Consider the following 20,000-nt stretch of genomic DNA (forward strand, 5'->3'; position numbering starts at 1 on the left):
CTGCAGAACACGCTGCAGAACACGCTGTAGAACACTCTGCAGAACACTCTGCAGAACACGCTGCAGAACACGCTGTAGAACACTCTGCAGAACACTGCAGAACACGCTGCAGAACACTCTGCAGAACACGCTGCAGAACACTCTGTAGAACACTCTGTAGAACACTCTGTAGAACACTCTGCAGAACACGCTGTAGAACACGCTGCAGAACACTCTGCAGAACACTCTGCAGAACACTCTGTAGAACACTCTGTAGAACACTCTGTAGAACACGCTGTAGAACACGCTGTAGAACACGCTGTAGAACACGCTGTAGAACACTCTGTAGACACGCTGTAGAACACGCTGTAGAACACTCTGTAGAACACTCTGTAGAACACTCTGCAGAACACGCTGCAGAACACTCTGCAGAACACGCTGTAGAACACGCTGCAGAACACGCTGTAGAACACTCTGCAGAACACGCTGTAGAACACTCTGTAGAACACTCTGCAGAACACGCTGTAGAACACGCTGCAGAACACGCTGTAGAACACTCTGCAGAACACTCTGCAGAACACGCTGTAGAACACTCTGCAGGAACACGCTGCAGAACACTCTGTAGAACACGCTGCAGAACACTCTGCAGAACACGCTGTAGAACACGCTGTAGAACACGCTGCAGAACACTCATGTGTGTGTGTGTGTGTATATGTGTGTGTGTGTGTGTGTGTGTGTGTGTGTGTGTGTGCAGGACACCCGCCAGGTAGTGGAGGTGTATAAATCCGGCTTCGACCCTCCAGGTGATGTAGAGTTTGAAGACTACAGCTCCACCATGAGGCGCAGCATCTCTGAATCCAGTTACCTTGACAACCGAACAGAAGGACGGAGACACAGCCGGAAGCTTTGGCCGTTCATCCGTAAGAACAAGGTACACACACACACACACACACATACACACACACACACACACACACACACACACACACACACACACATACACACACACACACACACACACACACACACACACACAAACACACACACACACACATACACACACACACACACACACACACACACACACATACACACACACACACACACATACACTCACACATACACACACACACAGACACACACACATACACACATACACACGCACACAAACACACACACACACACAAACACACAAACACACACATACACACATACACACAAACACACACACATACACACACATACACACACACAAACACATACACACATACACACACACACAAACACACACACACACACAGACACACACACACAAACACATACACACACACACACACACACACACAAACACACATACACACTTGTTACAGATTTATTGATTATTAATTTTTGATCACTAGTTCAATGACCTTTGACCTCTCTCTCTCTCCAGCTGTTGACCCTTCTGTCGTCTCCACGGCAACCCCCTCCCCCCCCCCCCCACCTCTCCTTCACCTGGAGGCATGGCTCAGTCCCCGCCCCCGGCGTCCAGAGAGCCAATCACACAGCGGCTCAATGACCTCATGACATCTGGATCCAGAACCAGGAAGCAGTGTCTCCGCAGCCTCAAGAGAGGGGTACACACAACTACACACAACTACACACACTACACACAACTACACACAACTACACACAACTACACACACTACACACAACTACACACAACTACACACAACTACACACACTACACAACTACACATAACTACACACACTACACACACTACACACAACTACACACAACTAACACAACTACACACACTACACACAACTACACACACTACACACAACTACACACAACTACACACACTACACACAACTACACACAACTACACACACTACACACAACTACACACACTACACACAACTACACACAACTACACACAACTACACACACTACACACAACTACACACAACTACACACACTACACACACTACACACAACTACAAAATACACATGTACTCTTGTTGCCATGGTAACCTTAAACTCTTTTTCTTTCATGCTCCGCTCTGATGGACAGCTGTCACTCAAACTGGTCAGTATCACAACATACATGAAGTCACATGATACTGAGTAGAACATACATGATGTCACATGACACTGAGTAGAACATACATGATGTCACATGACACTGAGTAGAACATACATGAAGTCACATGACACTGAGAAGAACATACGTGAAGTCACATGACACTGAGTAGAACATACATGAAGTCACATGACACTGAGTAGAACATACATGAAGTCACATGACACTGAGTAGAACATACGTGTAGTCACATGACACTGAGTAGAACATACATGAAGTCACATGACACTGAGTAGAACATACATGAAGTCACATGACACTGAGTAGAACATACATGAAGTCACATGACACTGAGTAGAACATACATGAAGTCACATGACACTGAGTAGAACATACATGAAGTCACATGACACTGAGTAGAACATACATGATGTCACATGATACTGAGTAGAACATACATGAAGTCACATGATACTGAGTAGAACATACATGAAGTCACATGACACTGAGTAGAACATACATGATGTCACATGATACTGAGTAGAACATACATGTAGTCACATGACACTGAGTAGAACATACATGATGTCACATGATACTGAGTAGAACATACATGAAGTCACATGACACTGAGTAGAACATACATGTAGTCACATGACACTGAGTAGAACATACATGATGTCACATGACACTGAGTAGAACATACATGATGTCACATGACACTGAGTAGAACATACATGTAGTCACATGACACTGAGTAGAACATACATGATGTCACATGACACTGAGTAGAACATACATGATGTCACATGATACTGAGTAGAACATACATGAAGTCACATGACACTGAGTAGAACATACATGATGTCACATGATACTGAGTAGAACATACATGAAGTCACATGACACTGAGTAGAACATACATGAAGTCACATGACACTGAGTAGAACATACATGATGTCACATGATACTGAGTAGAACATACATGAAGTCACATGACACTGAGTAGAACATACATGTAGTCACATGACACTGAGTAGAACATACATGTAGTCACATGATACTGAGTAGAACATACATGATGTCACATGACACTGAGTAGAACATACATGATGTCACATGACACTGAGTAGAACATACATGTAGTCACATGACACTGAGTAGAACATACGTGTAGTCACATGACACTGAGTAGAACATACATGATGTCACATGATACTGAGTAGAACATACGTGTAGTCACATGACACTGAGTAGAACATACGTGTAGTCACATGACACTGAGTAGAACATACGTGTAGTCACATGACACTGAGTAGAACATACGTGTAGTCACATGACACTGAGTAGAACATACGTGTGTTGGTTTTCAGGGCTCCAGTCCTGCAGACTGCAGCCATCTTCCTCCAGAACAACGACGCAAGAAACTTCAAACCAGAATCAACAACATCAACCAAGAGATCCAGAGAGAGAGAGAGCAGAGGTAAAACATACATACAGCATATACATACATGTACATTTATAGTACATTACATACATGTACATGTATAGTACATTACATACATGTACAGTACATACATTGTGACATACATATAATTTATATTCTACTCATCACCAGCAGCCAGAACTGTTGATACAAGGTAGAATGGATCCATGAGACCGTCTGTGTGTTTTTCAAGGTGTCTGAAGGTGTTTAGGTGTCTGAAGGTGTCTGAAGGTGTCTGAAGGTGTTTAGGTGTTTAGGTGTCTGAAGGTGTTTAGGTGTCTGAAGGTGTTTGAAGGTGTCTGAAGGTGTTTAGGTGTTTAGGTGTCTGAAGGTGTTTAGGTGTCTGAAGGTGTTTGAAGGTGTCTGAAGGTGTTTAGGTGTTCGAAGGTGTTTAGGTGTCTGAAGGTGTTTAGGTGTCTGAAGGTGTTTAGGTGTTTAGGTGTCTGAAGGTGTTTAGGTGTCTGAAGGTGTTTGAAGGTGTCTGAAGGTGTTTAGGTGTTCGAAGGTGTTTAGGTGTCTGAAGGTGTTTAGGTGTCTGAAGGTGTTTAGGTGTCTGTAGGTGTTTAGGTGTCTGTAGGTGTTTGAAGGTGTCTGAAGGTGTTTAGGTGTCTGAAGGTGTCTGAAGGTGTCTGAAGGTGTTTGAAGGTGTTTAGGTGTCTGTAGGTGTCTGAAGGTGTTTAGGTGTCTGAAGGTGTTTAGGTGTCTGAAGGTGTCTGAAGGTGTCTGAAGGTGTTTGAAGGTGTTTAGGTGTCTCAAGGTGTCTGAAGGTGTTTAGGTGTCTGAAGGTGTCTGAAGGTGTTTAGGTGTCTGAATGTGTCTGAAGGTGTTTGAAGGTGTCTGAAGGTGTCTGAAGGTGTTTGAAGGTGTTTGAAGGTGTTTAGGTGTCTCAAGGTGTCTGGAAGTGTTTAGGTGTCTGAAGGTGTCTGAAGGTGTCTGAAGGTGTTTAGGTGTCTGAAGGTGTTTAGGTGTCTGAAGGTGTTTAGGTGTTTGAAGGTGTCTGAAGGTGTTTAGGTGTTTGAAGGTGTTTAGGTGTCTGAAGGTGTTTAGGTGTCTGAAGGTGTTTAGGTGTTTGAAGGTGTCTGAAGGTGTTTAGGTGTCTGTAGGTGTTTGAAGGTGTCTGAAGGTGTTTAGGTGTCTGTAGGTGTTTAGGTGTCTGAAGGTGTCTGAAGGTGTTTGAAGGTGTTTAGGTGTCTCAAGGTGTCTGGAGGTGTTTAGGTGTCTGAAGGTGTTTAGGTGTCTGAAGGTGTCTGAAGGTGTTTAGGTGTCTGAAGGTGTTTAGGTGTTTAGGTGTCTGGAGGTGTTTAGGTGTCTGAAGGTGTTTAGGTGTCTGAAGGTGTCTGAAGGTGTTTAGGTGTCTGAAGGTGTTTGAAGGTGTCTGAAGGTGTTTAGGTGTTCGAAGGTGTTTAGGTGTCTGAAGGTGTTTAGGTGTCTGAAGGTGTTTAGGTGTCTGTAGGTGTTTGAAGGTGTCTGAAGGTGTTTAGGTGTCTGTAGGTGTTTAGGTGTCTGAAGGTGTCTGAAGGTGTCTGAAGGTGTTTGAAGGTGTTTAGGTGTCTGAAGGTGTCTGAAGGTGTTTAGGTGTCTCAAGGTGTCTGGAGGTGTTTAGGTGTCTGAAGGTGTTTAGGTGTCTGTAGGTGTTTGAAGGTGTCTGAAGGTGTTTAGGTGTCTGAAGGTGTCTGAAGGTGTTTGAAGGTGTTTAGGTGTCTCAAGGTGTTTAGGTGTCTGTATGTGTCTGAAGGTGTTTAGGTGTCTGAAGGTGTTTAGGTGTCTGAAGGTGTCTGAAGGTGTCTGAAGGTGTTTGAAGGTGTTTAGGTGTCTCAAGGTGTCTGAAGGTGTTTAGGTGTCTGAAGGTGTCTGAAGGTGTTTAGGTGTCTGAATGTGTCTGAAGGTGTTTGAAGGTGTCTGAAGGTGTCTGAAGGTGTTTGAAGGTGTTTGAAGGTGTTTAGGTGTCTCAAGGTGTCTGGAAGTGTTTAGGTGTCTGAAGGTATCTGAATGTGTTTAGGTGTCTGAAGGTGTCTGAAGGTGTTTAGGTGTCTGAAGGTGTTTAGGTGTCTGAAGGTGTTTAGGTGTCTGAAGGTGTTTGAAGGTGTCTGAAGGTGTTTAGGTGTTTGAAGGTGTTTAGGTGTCTGAAGGTGTTTAGGTGTCTGAAGGTGTTTAGGTGTTTGAAGGTGTCTGAAGGTGTTTAGGTGTCTGTAGGTGTTTAGGTGTCTGAAGGTGTCTGAAGGTGTTTGAAGGTGTTTAGGTGTCTCAAGGTGTCTGGAGGTGTTTAGGTGTCTGAAGGTGTTTAGGTGTCTGAAGGTGTCTGAAGGTGTTTAGGTGTTTAGGTGTCTGAAGGTGTTTAGGTGTCTGAAGGTGTTTGAAGGTGTCTGAAGGTGTTTAGGTGTTCGAAGGTGTTTAGGTGTCTGAAGGTGTTTAGGTGTCTGAAGGTGTTTAGGTGTCTGTAGGTGTTTGAAGGTGTCTGAAGGTGTTTAGGTGTCTGTAGGTGTTTAGGTGTCTGAAGGTGTCTGAAGGTGTCTGAAGGTGTTTGAAGGTGTTTAGGTGTCTGAAGGTGTCTGAAGGTGTTTAGGTGTCTCAAGGTGTCTGGAGGTGTTTAGGTGTCTGAAGGTGTCTGAAGGTGTTTAGGTGTCTGAAGGTGTCTCAAGGTGTTTAGGTGTCTGAATGTGTCTGAAGGTGTTTGAAGGTGTTTAGGTGTCTGAAGGTGTCTGAAGGTGTTTGAAGGTGTCTGGAGGTGTTTAGGTGTCTGAAGGTGTCTGAAGGTGTTTAGGTGTCTGAAGGTGTCTGAAGGTGTTTAGGTGTCTGAAGGTGTTTAGGTGTCTGAAGGTGTCTGAAGGTGTTTAGGTGTCTGAAGGTGTCTGAAGGTGTCTGAAGGTGTTTAGGTGTCTGAAGGTGTCTGAAGGTGTCTGAAGGTGTTTAGGTGTCTGAAAGTGTCTGAAGGTGTTTGAAGGTGTCTGGAGGTGTTTAGGTGTCTGAAGGTGTTTAGGTGTTTGAAGGTGTTTAGGTGTCTGAAGGTGTCTGAAGGTGTTTGAAGGTGTTTAGGTGTCTGAAGGTGTCTGAATGTGTGTAGGTGTCTGAAGGTGTCTGAAGGTGTCTGAAGGTGTCTGAAGGTGTTTGAAGGTGTCTGGAGGTGTTAAGGTGTCTGAAGGTGTTTAGGTGTCTGAAGGTGTTTAGGTGTCTGAAGGTGTTTGAAGGTGTTTAGGTGTCTGAAGGTGTTTAGGTGTCTGAATGTGTCTGAAGGTGTCTGAAGGTGTTTAGGTGTCTGAAGGTGTTTAGGTGTTTAGGTGTCTGAAGGTGTTTGAAGGTGTTTAGGTGTCTGTAGGTGTCTGTAGGTGTCTGAAGGTGTTTGAAGGTGTTTAGGTGTTTGAAGGTGTTTAGGTGTCTGAAGGTGTCTGAAGGTGTCTGAAGGTGTTTAGGTGTCTGAAGGTGTTTAGGTGTCTGAAGGTGTCTGAAGGTGTTTAGGTGTCTGAAGATGTCTGAAGGTGTCTGAAGGTGTTTAGGTGTCTGAAGGTGTTTAGGTGTCTGAAGGTGTCTGAAGGTGTTTAGGTCTCTGAAGGTGTTTAGGTGTCTGAAGGTGTTTGAAGGTGTTTAGGTGTCTGAAGGTGTCTGAAGGTGTCTGAAGGTGTTTAGATGTCTGAAGGTGTCTGAAGGTGTCTGAAGGTGTTTAGGTGTCTGAACAGACCTACGTCTGTTTCTAACACTTTGGGGATGTGGTGCAATAATGGAAAAATGCTTAAATAAATAAACCTTTTGAAGTGCTTGGCCAGCAGCTGACTGTAGAGATGAAGGGGATAAACTTATTTATTTTCACCAATAGCTAAGCATGGATGAGTGGTTTCTGCAAAGGCACAAATAACAACAAAGAATATTTTGAATATAATTTCTAAGCAATACGCAATACAGTAAATACCAGCAAATCAATCTCATCTTGAATTGCCACATATGATAAACTGGCACCGTCTTCCACTGAAAATTGCTCAGATATTCAAAGGTAGCCAGCAGGGGGAGCTACTCCCTCTCCAAGACTGAGCATCACTACATCATGATAACATCATATCATAATATAAGATAGTTACACACTGGCAACACAACATATTAACCCACGCAGTTATACAGAGCTGTAATCCACAATTATTATTAAACGTTTATTAAACGTTACAGAGACACGCTGCTGAAGATGAGGGATGTGTATGAGCGAAGTCCTCAGATGGGAGACGCCAACAGTTTGGAACCTCGACTGGACGAAGTGAAGCAGAGTTTGCAGAGACTGGAAGACGAGCTGCGAAAAAACCAGGTACACAAAAAATACTCAATAAATACTTCCAGTATACACACAGTACACACTCATTAAATACTCTGTATACACACAGCACACACTCATTAAATACTCTGTATACACACAGTACACACTCATTAAAAACTCTGTATACACACAGTACACACTCATTAAATACTCTGTATACACACAGTACACACTCATTAGATACTCTGTATACACACAGTACACACTCATTAAATACTCTGTGTACACACAGTACACACTCATTAAATACTCTGTGTACACACAGTACACACTCATTAGATACTCTGTATACACACAGTACACACTCATTAGATACTCTGTATACACACAGTACACACTCATTAGATACTCTGTATACACACAGTACACACTCATTAGATACTCTGTATACACACAGTACACACTCATTAAATACTCTGTATACACACAGTACACACTCATTAGATACTCTGTATACACACAGTACACACTCATTAGATACTCTGTATACACACAGTACACACTCATTAAATACTCTGTATACACACAGTACACACTCATTAAATACTCTGTATACACACAGTACACACTCATTAAATACTCTGTATACACACAGTACACACTCATTAAATACTCTGTATACACACAGTACACACTCATTAGATACTCTGTATACACACAGTACACACTCATTAAATACTCTGTATACACACAGTACACACTCATTAGATACTCTGTATACACACAGTACACACTCATTAAATACTCTGTATACACACAGTACACACTCATTAAATACTCTGTATACTCTCAGTGTATACTTCAGTACATACTTACTAAGCACTGTGTGTACTCAGACGTGGCTGGTGGAGGCCGACAGCAGACTGTCAGATCACGGCAGCAGGAGGCAGAGTGGAGCAGGTTGTGGGTTAAATTCTCAGGCGACGACGCCAGGCAGCACGAGCCTGAAACATCTGGACAACCGCAGTCCAGCCAGCAGAGAGAGGTACACAGTTATTACTGTTATTACTGTTATTACACAGTTATTACTGTTATTACACAGTTATTACTGTTATTACAGTTATTACTGTTATTACACAGTTATTAGTTATTAATGTTATTACAGTTATTACTGTTATTACACAGTTATTAGTTATTACTGTTATTACACACAGTTATTACTGTTATTACACAGTTATTACTGTTATTACACAGTTATTACTGTTATTACAGTTATTACAGTTATTACTGTTATTACACAGTTATTACTGTTATTACAGTTATTACTGTTATTACAGTTATTACTGTTATTACACAGTTATTAGTTATTACTGTTATTACACACAGTTATTACTGTTATTACACAGTTATTACTGTTATTACACAGTTATTACTGTTATTACAGTTATTACTGTTATTACAGTTATTACTGTTATTACACAGTTATTACTGTTATTACTGTTATTACTGTTATTACACAGTTATTACACAGTTATTACTGTTATTACAGTTATTACTGTTATTACAGTTATTACTGTTATTACACAGTTATTACTGTTATTACAGTTATTACTGTTATTACACAGTTATTACACAGTTATTACTGTTATTACACAGTTATTACTGTTATTACACAGTTATTAGTTATTACTGTTATTACACAGTTATTAGTTATTACTGTTATTACACACAGTTATTACTGTTATTACACAGTTATTAGTTATTACTGTTATTACACAGTTATTAGTTATTACTGTTATTACACACAGTTATTACTGTTATTACACAGTTATTACACAGTTATTACTGTTATTACAGTTATTACTGTTATTACACAGTTATTACTGTTATTACAGTTATTACTGTTATTACAGTTATTACTGTTATTACAGTTATTACTGTTATCTCTCTCCATGTCTGCAGTCCTGATGGCAGCTACACCGAGGATCACAGCACAGAGCTTCACTTTAAGTCTCGTAGTTCAGAATTTGAAAACGACTTTGACGATGAAGAGCCGTTACCGAGTATCGGTACCTGCAAGTCCCTTTATCCTTTTGAAGGTATCTGTCCCACCGGTCCCTCTGTCCCATCGGTCCCTCTGTCCCACCGGTCCCTCTGTCCCATCGGTCCCACCGGTCCCTCTGTCCCATCGGTCCCTCTGTCCCACCGGTACTCCTGTACCATCGGTCCCTATGTCCCACCGGTCCTTCTGTCCCTCTGTTCCATCGGTCCTACCGGTCCCTCTGTCCCATCGGTCCCTCTGTCCCATCGGTTCTTCTGTCCCACTGGTCCCTCTGTCTGATCGGTGTCTCTGTGTCACCGGTCCCTCTGTCCCATCGGTCCCTCTGTCCCACCGGTCCCTCTGTCCCATCGGTCCTTCTGTCCCATCGGTCCCTCTGTGTCACCGGTCCCTCTGTCCCACCGGTCCCTCTGTCCCATCGGTCCTTCTGTCCCATCGGTCCCTCTGTGTCACCGGTCCCTCTGTCCCATCGGTCCCTCTGTCCCACCGGTCCCTTTGTCCCATCGGTCCTTCTGTCCCATCGGTCCTTCTGTCCCACCGGTCCCTCTGTCCCATCGGTCCCACTGGTCCTTCTGTCCCATCGGTCCCACTGGTCCTTCTGTCCCTCTGTCCCATCGGTCCCTCTGTTCCATCAGTCCTTCTGTCCCTCTGTTGCATCGGTCCTACCGGTCCCTCTGTTGCATCGGTCCTACCGGTCCTTCTGTCCCATCGGTCCTTCTGTCCCATCGGTCCTTCTGTCCCTCTGTCCCATCGGTCCCTCTGTCCCATCGGTCCCTCTGTCCCATCGGTCCCTCTGTCCCATCCGTACTTCTGTCCCATCGGTCCCTCTTTCCCATCGGTCCTTCTGTCCCATCGGTCCCTCTGTTCCATTGGTCCTACCGGTCCCTCTGTCCCATCAGTCCCTCTGTCCCATCGGTCCCTCTGTGTCACCGGTTCCTCTGTACCATCGGTCCCTCTGTGTCACCAGTCCTTCTGTCCCTCTGTTCCATCGGTCCTACCGGTCCCTCTGTCCCATCGGTCCCTCTGTCCCATCGGTTCTTCTGTCCCACTGGTCCCTCTGTCTGATCGGTGTCTCTGTGTCACCGGTCCCTCTGTCCCATCGGTCCCTCTGTCCCACCGGTCCCTCTGTCCCATCGGTCCTTCTGTCCCATCGGTCCCTCTGTGTCACCGGTCCCTCTGTCCCACCGGTCCCTCTGTCCCATCGGTCCTTCTGTCCCATCGGTCCCTCTGTGTCACCGGTCCCTCTGTCCCATCGGTCCCTCTGTCCCACCGGTCCCTTTGTCCCATCGGTCCTTCTGTCCCATCGGTCCTTCTGTCCCACCGGTCCCTCTGTCCCATCGGTCCCACTGGTCCTTCTGTCCCATCGGTCCCACTGGTCCTTCTGTCCCTCTGTTCCATCAGTCCCTCTGTTCCATCAGTCCTTCTGTCCCTCTGTTGCATCGGTCCTACCGGTCCCTCTGTTGCATCGGTCCTACCGGTCCTTCTGTCCCATCGGTCCTTCTGTCCCATCGGTCCTTCTGTCCCTCTGTCCCATCGGTCCCTCTGTCCCATCGGTCCCTCTGTCCCATCGGTCCCTCTGTCCCATCCGTACTTCTGTCCCATCGGTCCCTCTTTCCCATCGGTCCTTCTGTCCCATCGGTCCCTCTGTTCCATTGGTCCTACCGGTCCCTCTGTCCCATCAGTCCCTCTGTCCCATCGGTCCCTCTGTGTCACCGGTTCCTCTGTACCATCGGTCCCTCTGTGTCACCAGTCCCTCTGTCCCATCAGTCCATCTGTCCCATCGGTCCCTCTGTGTCACCGGTTCCTCTGTCCCATCGGTCCCTCTGTGTCACCGGTTCCTCTGTCCCATCAGTCCTTCGGTCCCATCGGTCCCTCTGTCCCATCGGTCCTTCTGTCCCATCGGTCCATCTGTCCCACCGGTCTTTCTGTTCCATTGGTCCTACCGGTCCCTCTGTCCCATCGGTCCCTCTGTTCCATTGGTCCTACTGGTCCCTCTGTTCCATTGGTCCTACTGGTCCCTCTGTCCCATTGGTCCTACCGGTCCCTCTGTCCCATCGGTCCCTCTGTGTCACCGGTTCCTCTGTCCCACCGGTTCCTCTGTCCCATCGGTCCTTCTGTCCCATCGGTCCCTCTGTCCCATCGGTCCCTCTGTCCCATTGGTTCTTCTGTCCCACCGGTCCCTCTGTCTGATCGGTCTCTCTGTTCCATCGGTCCCTCTCTCCCACCGGTCCCTCTGTCCTATCGGTCCCTCTGTCCCATCGGTCCCTCTGTCCCATCGGTCCCTCTGTCCCATCCGTCCTCTGTGTCACCGGTCCCTCTGTCCCACCGGTCCTTCTGTCCCACCGGTCCCTCTGTCTGATCGGTCCCTCTGTCCCACCGGTCCCTCTGTCTATCGGTCCTTCTGTCCCATAGGTCCCACCGGCCCTTCTGTCCCTCTGTTCCATCGGTACCTCTGTCCCATCGGTCCCTCTGTCCCAAATCCGTCCTCTGTGTCACCGGTCCCTCTGTCCCATCGGTACTTCTGTCCCATCCGTCCCACCAGTCCTTCTGTCCCTCTGTTCCATCGGTCCTTCTGTCCTATCGGTTCTTCTGTCGCATCGGTCCCACTGGTCCCACCGGTCCTTCTGTCCCTCTGTTCCATTGGTCCCACTGGTCCCTCTGTCCCACTGGTCCCTCTGTCCCATCGGTCCCTCTGTCCAACCGGTTCCTCTGTCCCATCGGTCCTTCTGTCCCATCGGTCCCATCGGTCCCATCGGTCCCTCTGTACCATTGGTCCCTCTGTCCCATCGGTCCCTCTGTCCAACCGGTTCCTCTGTCCCATCGGTCCTTCTGTCCCATCGGTCCCATCGGTCCCATCGGTCCCATCGGTCCCATCGGTCCCTCTGTCCCATCGGTCCCTCTGTCCAACCGGTTCCTCTGTCCCATCGGTCCCTCTGTACCATTGGTCCCTCTGTCCCATCGGTCCCTCTGTCCAACCGGTTCCTCTGTCCCATCGGTCCTTCTGTCCCATCGGTCCCAACGGTCCCATCGGTCCCTCTGTACCATTGGTCATTCTGTCCCATCGGTCCTTCTATCCCATCGGCCCTTCTGTCCCACTAGTCCAGACTGTTCTGTAGCTTCTGGTTCAGTGTAAACGGGTTCTAAAGGTTCTCCTCTGTCCCTCTGCAGGTCAGAATGAAGGAACTCTGTCCCTGGTGGAAGGAGAACTACTTTCTGTGGTGGAAGAAGACAAAGGTGACGGCTGGACCAGAGTCCGGCGGAACCTGGAGGAGGAAGGTTACGTCCCGACTTCCTACATCAAAGTCTTCCTGGAAGCCAAAGGTGCCATGACCTACATCTGACCTCTAACCGACCTCCATCTGACCTCTAACCGACCTCCATCTGACCTCTAAACGACCTCCATCTGACCTCTAACCGACCTTTAACTGACCTACATCCGACCTACATCTGACCTCTGACCTGCAGATGAACTTTGATCTTCTGATGACCTCTGAACTGAACCAGCGGCTGAATGTCAACACTTGGTTGCCATGGTTACACACACCTGCAGCGCAGTGTGATCATGTGACTGCCCCCCCGGCTGGGTTAGGGATCTTAGTGATGATTCATCTCAGTGATTCATCTCAGTGATTCATCTCAGTGATTCATCTCATTGATTCATCTCAGTGATGATTCATCTCAGTGATTCATCTCAGTGATTCATCTCATTGATTCATCTCAGTGATTCATCTCAGTGATTCATCTCAGTGATTCATCTCAGTGATTCATCTCAGTGATTCATCTCATTGATGATTCATCTCAGTGATTCATCTCAGTGATTCATCTCAGTGATTCATCTCATTGATGATTCATCTCAGTGATTCATCTCAGTGATTCATCTCAGTGATTCATCTCAGTGATTCATCTCATTGATTCATCTCATTGATTCATCTCAGTGATTCATCTCAGTGATTCATCTCAGTGATTCATCTCAGTGATTCATCTCAGTGATTCATCTCATTGATGATTCATCTCAGTGATTCATCTCATTGATTCATCTCATTGATTCATCTCAGTGATTCATCTCAGGGATTCATCTCATTGATTCATCTCATTGATTCATCTCAGTGATTTATCTCATTGATTCATCTCAGTGATTCATCTCAGTGATTCATGTCATTGATTCATCTCAGTGATTTATCTCATTGATTCATCTCAGTGATTCATCTCAGTGATTCATGTCATTGATTCATCTCAGTGATTCATCTCAGTGATTCATCTCATTGATTCATCTCAGTGATTCATCTCAGTGATTCATCTCAGTGATTCATCTCATTGATTCATCTCAGTGATTCATCTCAGTGATGAACAGTTGGATGATTCATCGTCAGCAGCTCAACTTCAGCTACAAGCTTCCGACCTTTGAATGTTTCAAACAGTCAAGCTGTCGTTTATCTGAACAAACTCTTTATTATCATTATTAGAATCAAACACTGAGAAATACTGCTGCTATTATTCATAATAATAATTAGTATTAGCATCATTGCACTGGATATGTTTTACATTAGCTCCATCTTTACATATCAGCGACTGCCTTTCATTTCACGTTGAAGAACCATGTTCCTCACGTTCCTCACGTTCCTCACGTTCCTCACGTTCCTCATGTTCCTCATGTTCCTCACGTTCCTCACGTTCCTCACGTTCCTCATGTTCCTCACGTTCCTCACGTTCCTCACGTTCGTCATGTTCCTCACGTTCCTCATGTTCCTCATGTTCCTCACGTTCCTCACGTTCCTCACGTTCCTCATGTTCCTCACGTTCCTCACGTTCCTCACGTTCGTCATGTTCCTCATGTTCCTCACTAGAACTGAAGAACTTTGATTTGTGGTCATGTTGACTTAGTTCTTGATGTTTTATCATATTTTGGTCAAACTTCAGGTTTTTAAACTAGTCTGAGCTGCATCTTAGCATGAAAGGTTCAGTACAGATAAAGTTGTTCATATGATTCAGTGTCCTGCAGAGAGAGATTTCAGAGCTCCTGTCTCACATATCTGCCTGTCTGTCTCTGTCTGTCTGTCTGCATGTGTCTATCTTGTAGGCTTTGTGCAGAGTAGTCGGCTAGTCTAGCACAGTAATCGGCCCAGTGAGGACGTCTCGCCACAGGAAGGGATGTGTAAAGGAAAATACTCAGAGGAAGCCCGGTAAAAGCTTTCAGATATCTGGACCAATCAGCTGAGAGTTCCTGATGGAGGAAAACTTCTACAGATGACTGAGTAACCAATCAGAGACATCAGAGTAAACAGATGATCCACTTCAGACCTGATTGATGAGCTAAATAAAGATTGATCAGAAGCAGTTACCATCACTGTCTCCGTGGTTACCACCTTGAATAACATACACATAACATAATAACATAACACATCTTCATCTCGTTATTAATATTCTGGAATAAAACTATTTATCTTCTACCTGTCCTTTAAGCCCCCCCCCCCACTCTGCTCTGATTGGTCAGCCTCAGTTCAGCTCCTATCTCTTTAAGCCCCCCCCCCCACTCTGCTCTGATTGGTCAGCCTCAGTTCAGCTCCTGTCTCTTTAAGCCCCCCCCCCACCCCCACTCTGCTCTGATTGGTCAGCCTCAGTTCAGCTCCTGTCTCTTTAAGGCCCACCCCCCCCCCCCCCCCCCACCCCACACTCTGCTGTAATTGGTCGGCTTCCTCATAAACTAACTTCAGTAGATTTCACTTGTCAATCAGCTGTTTTCAGGTTGAACCCTGATTCTAATATAAAGGATCCATCTCTAAATTCAGCTGCAGCTTCTGACCTTTGACCTTGTTTAATATCACAAGCAGGAAGTAGTCCGTCCCCCCCGTCCCCCCGCTGGTGCACAGTCAGCATCGTGGTTAGGGTTAGGAGTCGTTGAGAAGCAGCAACATGAGACAGTTTATTATTGATTTCAGCTCATCAATCAGTCTGTTGCTTCATCTATAATATATAACCCTCATCAGTCACTATTAAAGGCTGATTATTGATTATTGATCTGTCCCCTAACCCTCATCAGTCACTATTAAAGGCTGATTATTGATTATTGATCTGTCCCCTAACCCTCATCAGTCACTATTAAAGGCTGATTATTGATTATTGATCTGTCCCCTAACCCTCATCAGTCACTATTAAAGGCTGATTATTGATTATTGATCTGTCCCCTAACCCTCATCAGTCACTATTAATGGCTGATTATTGATTATTGATCTGTCCCCTAACCCGCATCAGTCACTATTAAAGGCTGATTATTGATTATTGATCTGTCCCCTAACCCGCATCAGTCACTATTAATGGCTGATTATTGATCTGAGTCTTTTCTGTCTGTAATAACGTGAATCATTCGGTTAGATACAGAAATCACCAGTGATGCTGTTTTTAAAAGACAGGCGACAACTGAAACTGTAACCTGATGCATTCATTTCTTTAATCATTTAGTTTTTATGTCGCATGTTTGAGCCCAAAATGAATTAATCTTGTTTGTTTTATTGTTTGGAGACAAACTGTCCTCGATCAGCTGTTTGATATTATGAAAAAAACCTTTCAAATCAATGTATGTAAAAAGTGTAACAGTGTGTTGGCCAATGAGAGCTGAGCGTCAACGGGTCCCGCCTCACTGTGTGACATCACAGTGTGACGTCACACAGTGATGTCACACTGTGATGTCACTGCTGTTGCTGTGAATGAAACGTTTAAGCAGTTTAAACTCTGATGTAGACTGTAAATATTGACTGTAGCTGCACAGGTGTAGCTCCGCCCCCTGCACACCTGCTGACATCAGCTCCGCCCCCTGTACACCTGCTGACATTAGCCCCGCCCCATGCACACCTGCTGACATTAGCCCCACCCCCTGCACACCTGCTGACATTAGCTCCGCCCCTGTACACCTGCTGACATTAGCCCCGCCTCGTGCACACCTGCTGACATTAGCTCCGCCCCCTGTACAACTGCTGACATTAGCCCCGCCTCCTGCACACCTGCTGACATTAGCCCCACCCCCTGCACACCTGCTGACATTAGCTCCGCCCCTGTACACCTGCTGACATTAGCTCCGCCCCTGTACACCTGCTGACATTAGCCCCACCCCCTGCACACCTGCTGACATTAGCTCCGCCCCTGTACACCCGCTGACATTAGCCCCGCCCCCTGTACACCTGCTGACATTAGCCCCGCCTCATGCACACCTGCTGACATTAGCCCCGCCTCCTGCACACCTGCTGACATTAGTCCCACCCCCTGCACACCTGCTGACATTAGCCCCGCCCCCTGTACACCTGCTGACATTAGCCCCGCCCCCTGTACACCTGCTGACATTAGCCCCGCCCCCTGTACATATGTGATTGGTTGGCTGTGAAATGTGAAACTCATTCTTTTTTATTTGAATTCTAACATATAAAGATTTTTTTATTGAGATCAAGCTCTTTTCAACTTCCTGTATGTTTAAACTTTCAAAATAAAATGAACTCTGAATTGAAGCGTGTCAGCAGTGGTGTAACAGTGCTGACCTCTGACCTCTGACCTCATCATAGAGTCCAGCATTTATTTAATGAATGTGTTTCAGTCACGGATACATGCACAGGTACATGCATGCGTACGTGCACGTTACGTCTCTTCATGAAGTTTCAGAATAAATCTGACCGACTGTTGAAGGTTTAATAAAGTTTGAATGAAACTGTTTCAATTATTCATGTTTTAAATCAGATTTTTCCTCCCAGCTTTATGACGAGATGTTAAATATTACATGATAAATACATGATAAATACATGATAAATACAACATGATAAATACATGATAAATACATGATAAATACAACATGATAAATACATGATAAATACAACATGATAAATACATGATAAATACAACATGATAAATACATGATAAATACAACATGATAAATACATGATAAATACTACATGATAAATACATGATAAATACATGATAAATACATGATAAATACAACATGATAAATACATGATAAATACATGATAAATACATGATAAATACATGATAAATACATGATAAATACAACATGATAAATACATGATAAATACATGATAAATACATGATAAATACATGATAAATACAACATGATAAATACAACATGATAAATACATGATAAATACAACATGATAAATACAACATGATAAATACATGATAAATACAACATGATAAATACATGATAAATACATGATAAATACAACATGATAAATACATGATAAATACAACATGATAAATACAACATGATAAATACATCATGATAAATACAACATGATAAATACAACATGATAAATACATGATAAATACATCATGATAAATACATGATAAATACATGATAAATACAACATGATAAATACATGATAAATACATGATAAATACATCATGATAAATACAACATAATAAATACAACATGATAAATACATGATAAATACAACATGATAAATACAACATGATAAATACAACATGATAAATACATCATGATAAATACATGATAAATACAACATGATAAATACAACATGATAAATACATGATAAATACAACATGATAAATACATGATAAATACAACATGATAAATACATGATAAATACAACATGATAAATACATCATGATAAATACATGATAAATACATGATAAATACAACATGATAAATACAACATGATAAATACAACATGATAAATACATGATAAATACAACATGATAAATACATGATAAATACAACATGATAAATACATCATGATAAATACATGATAAATACATCATGATAAATACATGATAAATACAACATGATAAATACATGATAAATACATGATAAATACAACATGATAAATACATGATAAATACATCATGATAAATACATGATAAATACAACATGATAAATACATGATAAATACATCATGATAAATACATGATAAATACAACATGATAAATACAACATGATAAATACATGATAAATACAACATGATAAATACATCATGATAAATACATGATAAATACAACATGATAAATACAACATGATAAATACATGATAAATACAACATGATAAATACATGATAAATACAACATGATAAATACAACATGATAAATACAACATGATAAATACAACATGATAAATACATGATAAATACATGATAAATACAACATGATAAATACATCATGATAAATACAACATGATAAATACAACATGATAAATACATGATAAATACAACATGATAAATACAACATGATAAATACAACATGATAAATACATGATAAATACATCATGATAAATACAACATGATAAATACAACATGATAAATACATGATAAATACAACATGATAAATACATGATAAATACAACATGATAAATACAACATGATAAATACAACATGATAAATACATGATAAATACATCATGATAAATACAACATGATAAATACAACATGATAAATACATGATAAATACAACATAATAAATACAACATGATAAATACAACATGATAAATACAACATGATAAATACAACATGATAAATACATGATAAATACAACATGATAAATACATGATAAATACAACATGATAAATACATGATAAATACATGATAAACACAACATGATAAATACAACATGATAAATACAACATGATAAATACAACATGATAAATACATGATAAATACAACATGATAAATACATGATAAATACATGATAAACACAACATGATAAATACATGATAAATACAACATGATAAATACAACATGATAAATACAACATGATAAATACAACATGATAAATACATGATAAATACAACATGATAAATACAACATGATAAATACAACATGATAAATACATGATAAATACAACATGATAAATACAACATGATAAATACAACATGATAAATACATGATAAATACAACATGATAAATACAACATGATAAATACAACATGATAAATACATGATAAATACAACATGATAAATACATGATAAATACATCATGATAAATACATGATAAATACAACATGATAAATACAACATGATAAATACAACATGATAAATACATGATAAATACATGATAAATACATGATAAATACAACATGATAAATACATGATAAATACAACATGATAAATACAACATGATAAATACATGATAAATACATGATAAATACAACATGATAAATACATGATAAATAC

At 42.6% G+C, this 20,000-nt stretch overlaps 1 protein-coding gene across 1 annotated transcript; it reads left to right on the plus strand.

Annotated features, from left to right (window-relative positions):
* Positions 1–733: 733 nt before the first annotated feature.
* Positions 734–14,930, plus strand: LOC133977052 (formin-binding protein 1-like; the record flags this gene model as incomplete). Its single annotated transcript, XM_062415192.1, is given in 10 exon segments — positions 734–910; positions 1,412–1,447; positions 1,449–1,595; positions 2,037–2,051; positions 3,419–3,528; positions 7,684–7,816; positions 8,662–8,810; positions 9,728–9,864; positions 12,993–13,145; positions 14,902–14,930. Coding segments are annotated over 10 exon segments (1,086 nt in total), but the record flags the coding sequence as incomplete, so codon positions are not given.
* Positions 14,931–20,000: the final 5,070 nt, after the last annotated feature.

Source organism: Scomber scombrus, unplaced genomic scaffold (genome assembly GCF_963691925.1).
Source record: "Scomber scombrus unplaced genomic scaffold, fScoSco1.1 SCAFFOLD_131, whole genome shotgun sequence".
In the NCBI taxonomy this organism is placed as follows: domain Eukaryota; kingdom Metazoa; phylum Chordata; class Actinopteri; order Scombriformes; family Scombridae; genus Scomber; species Scomber scombrus.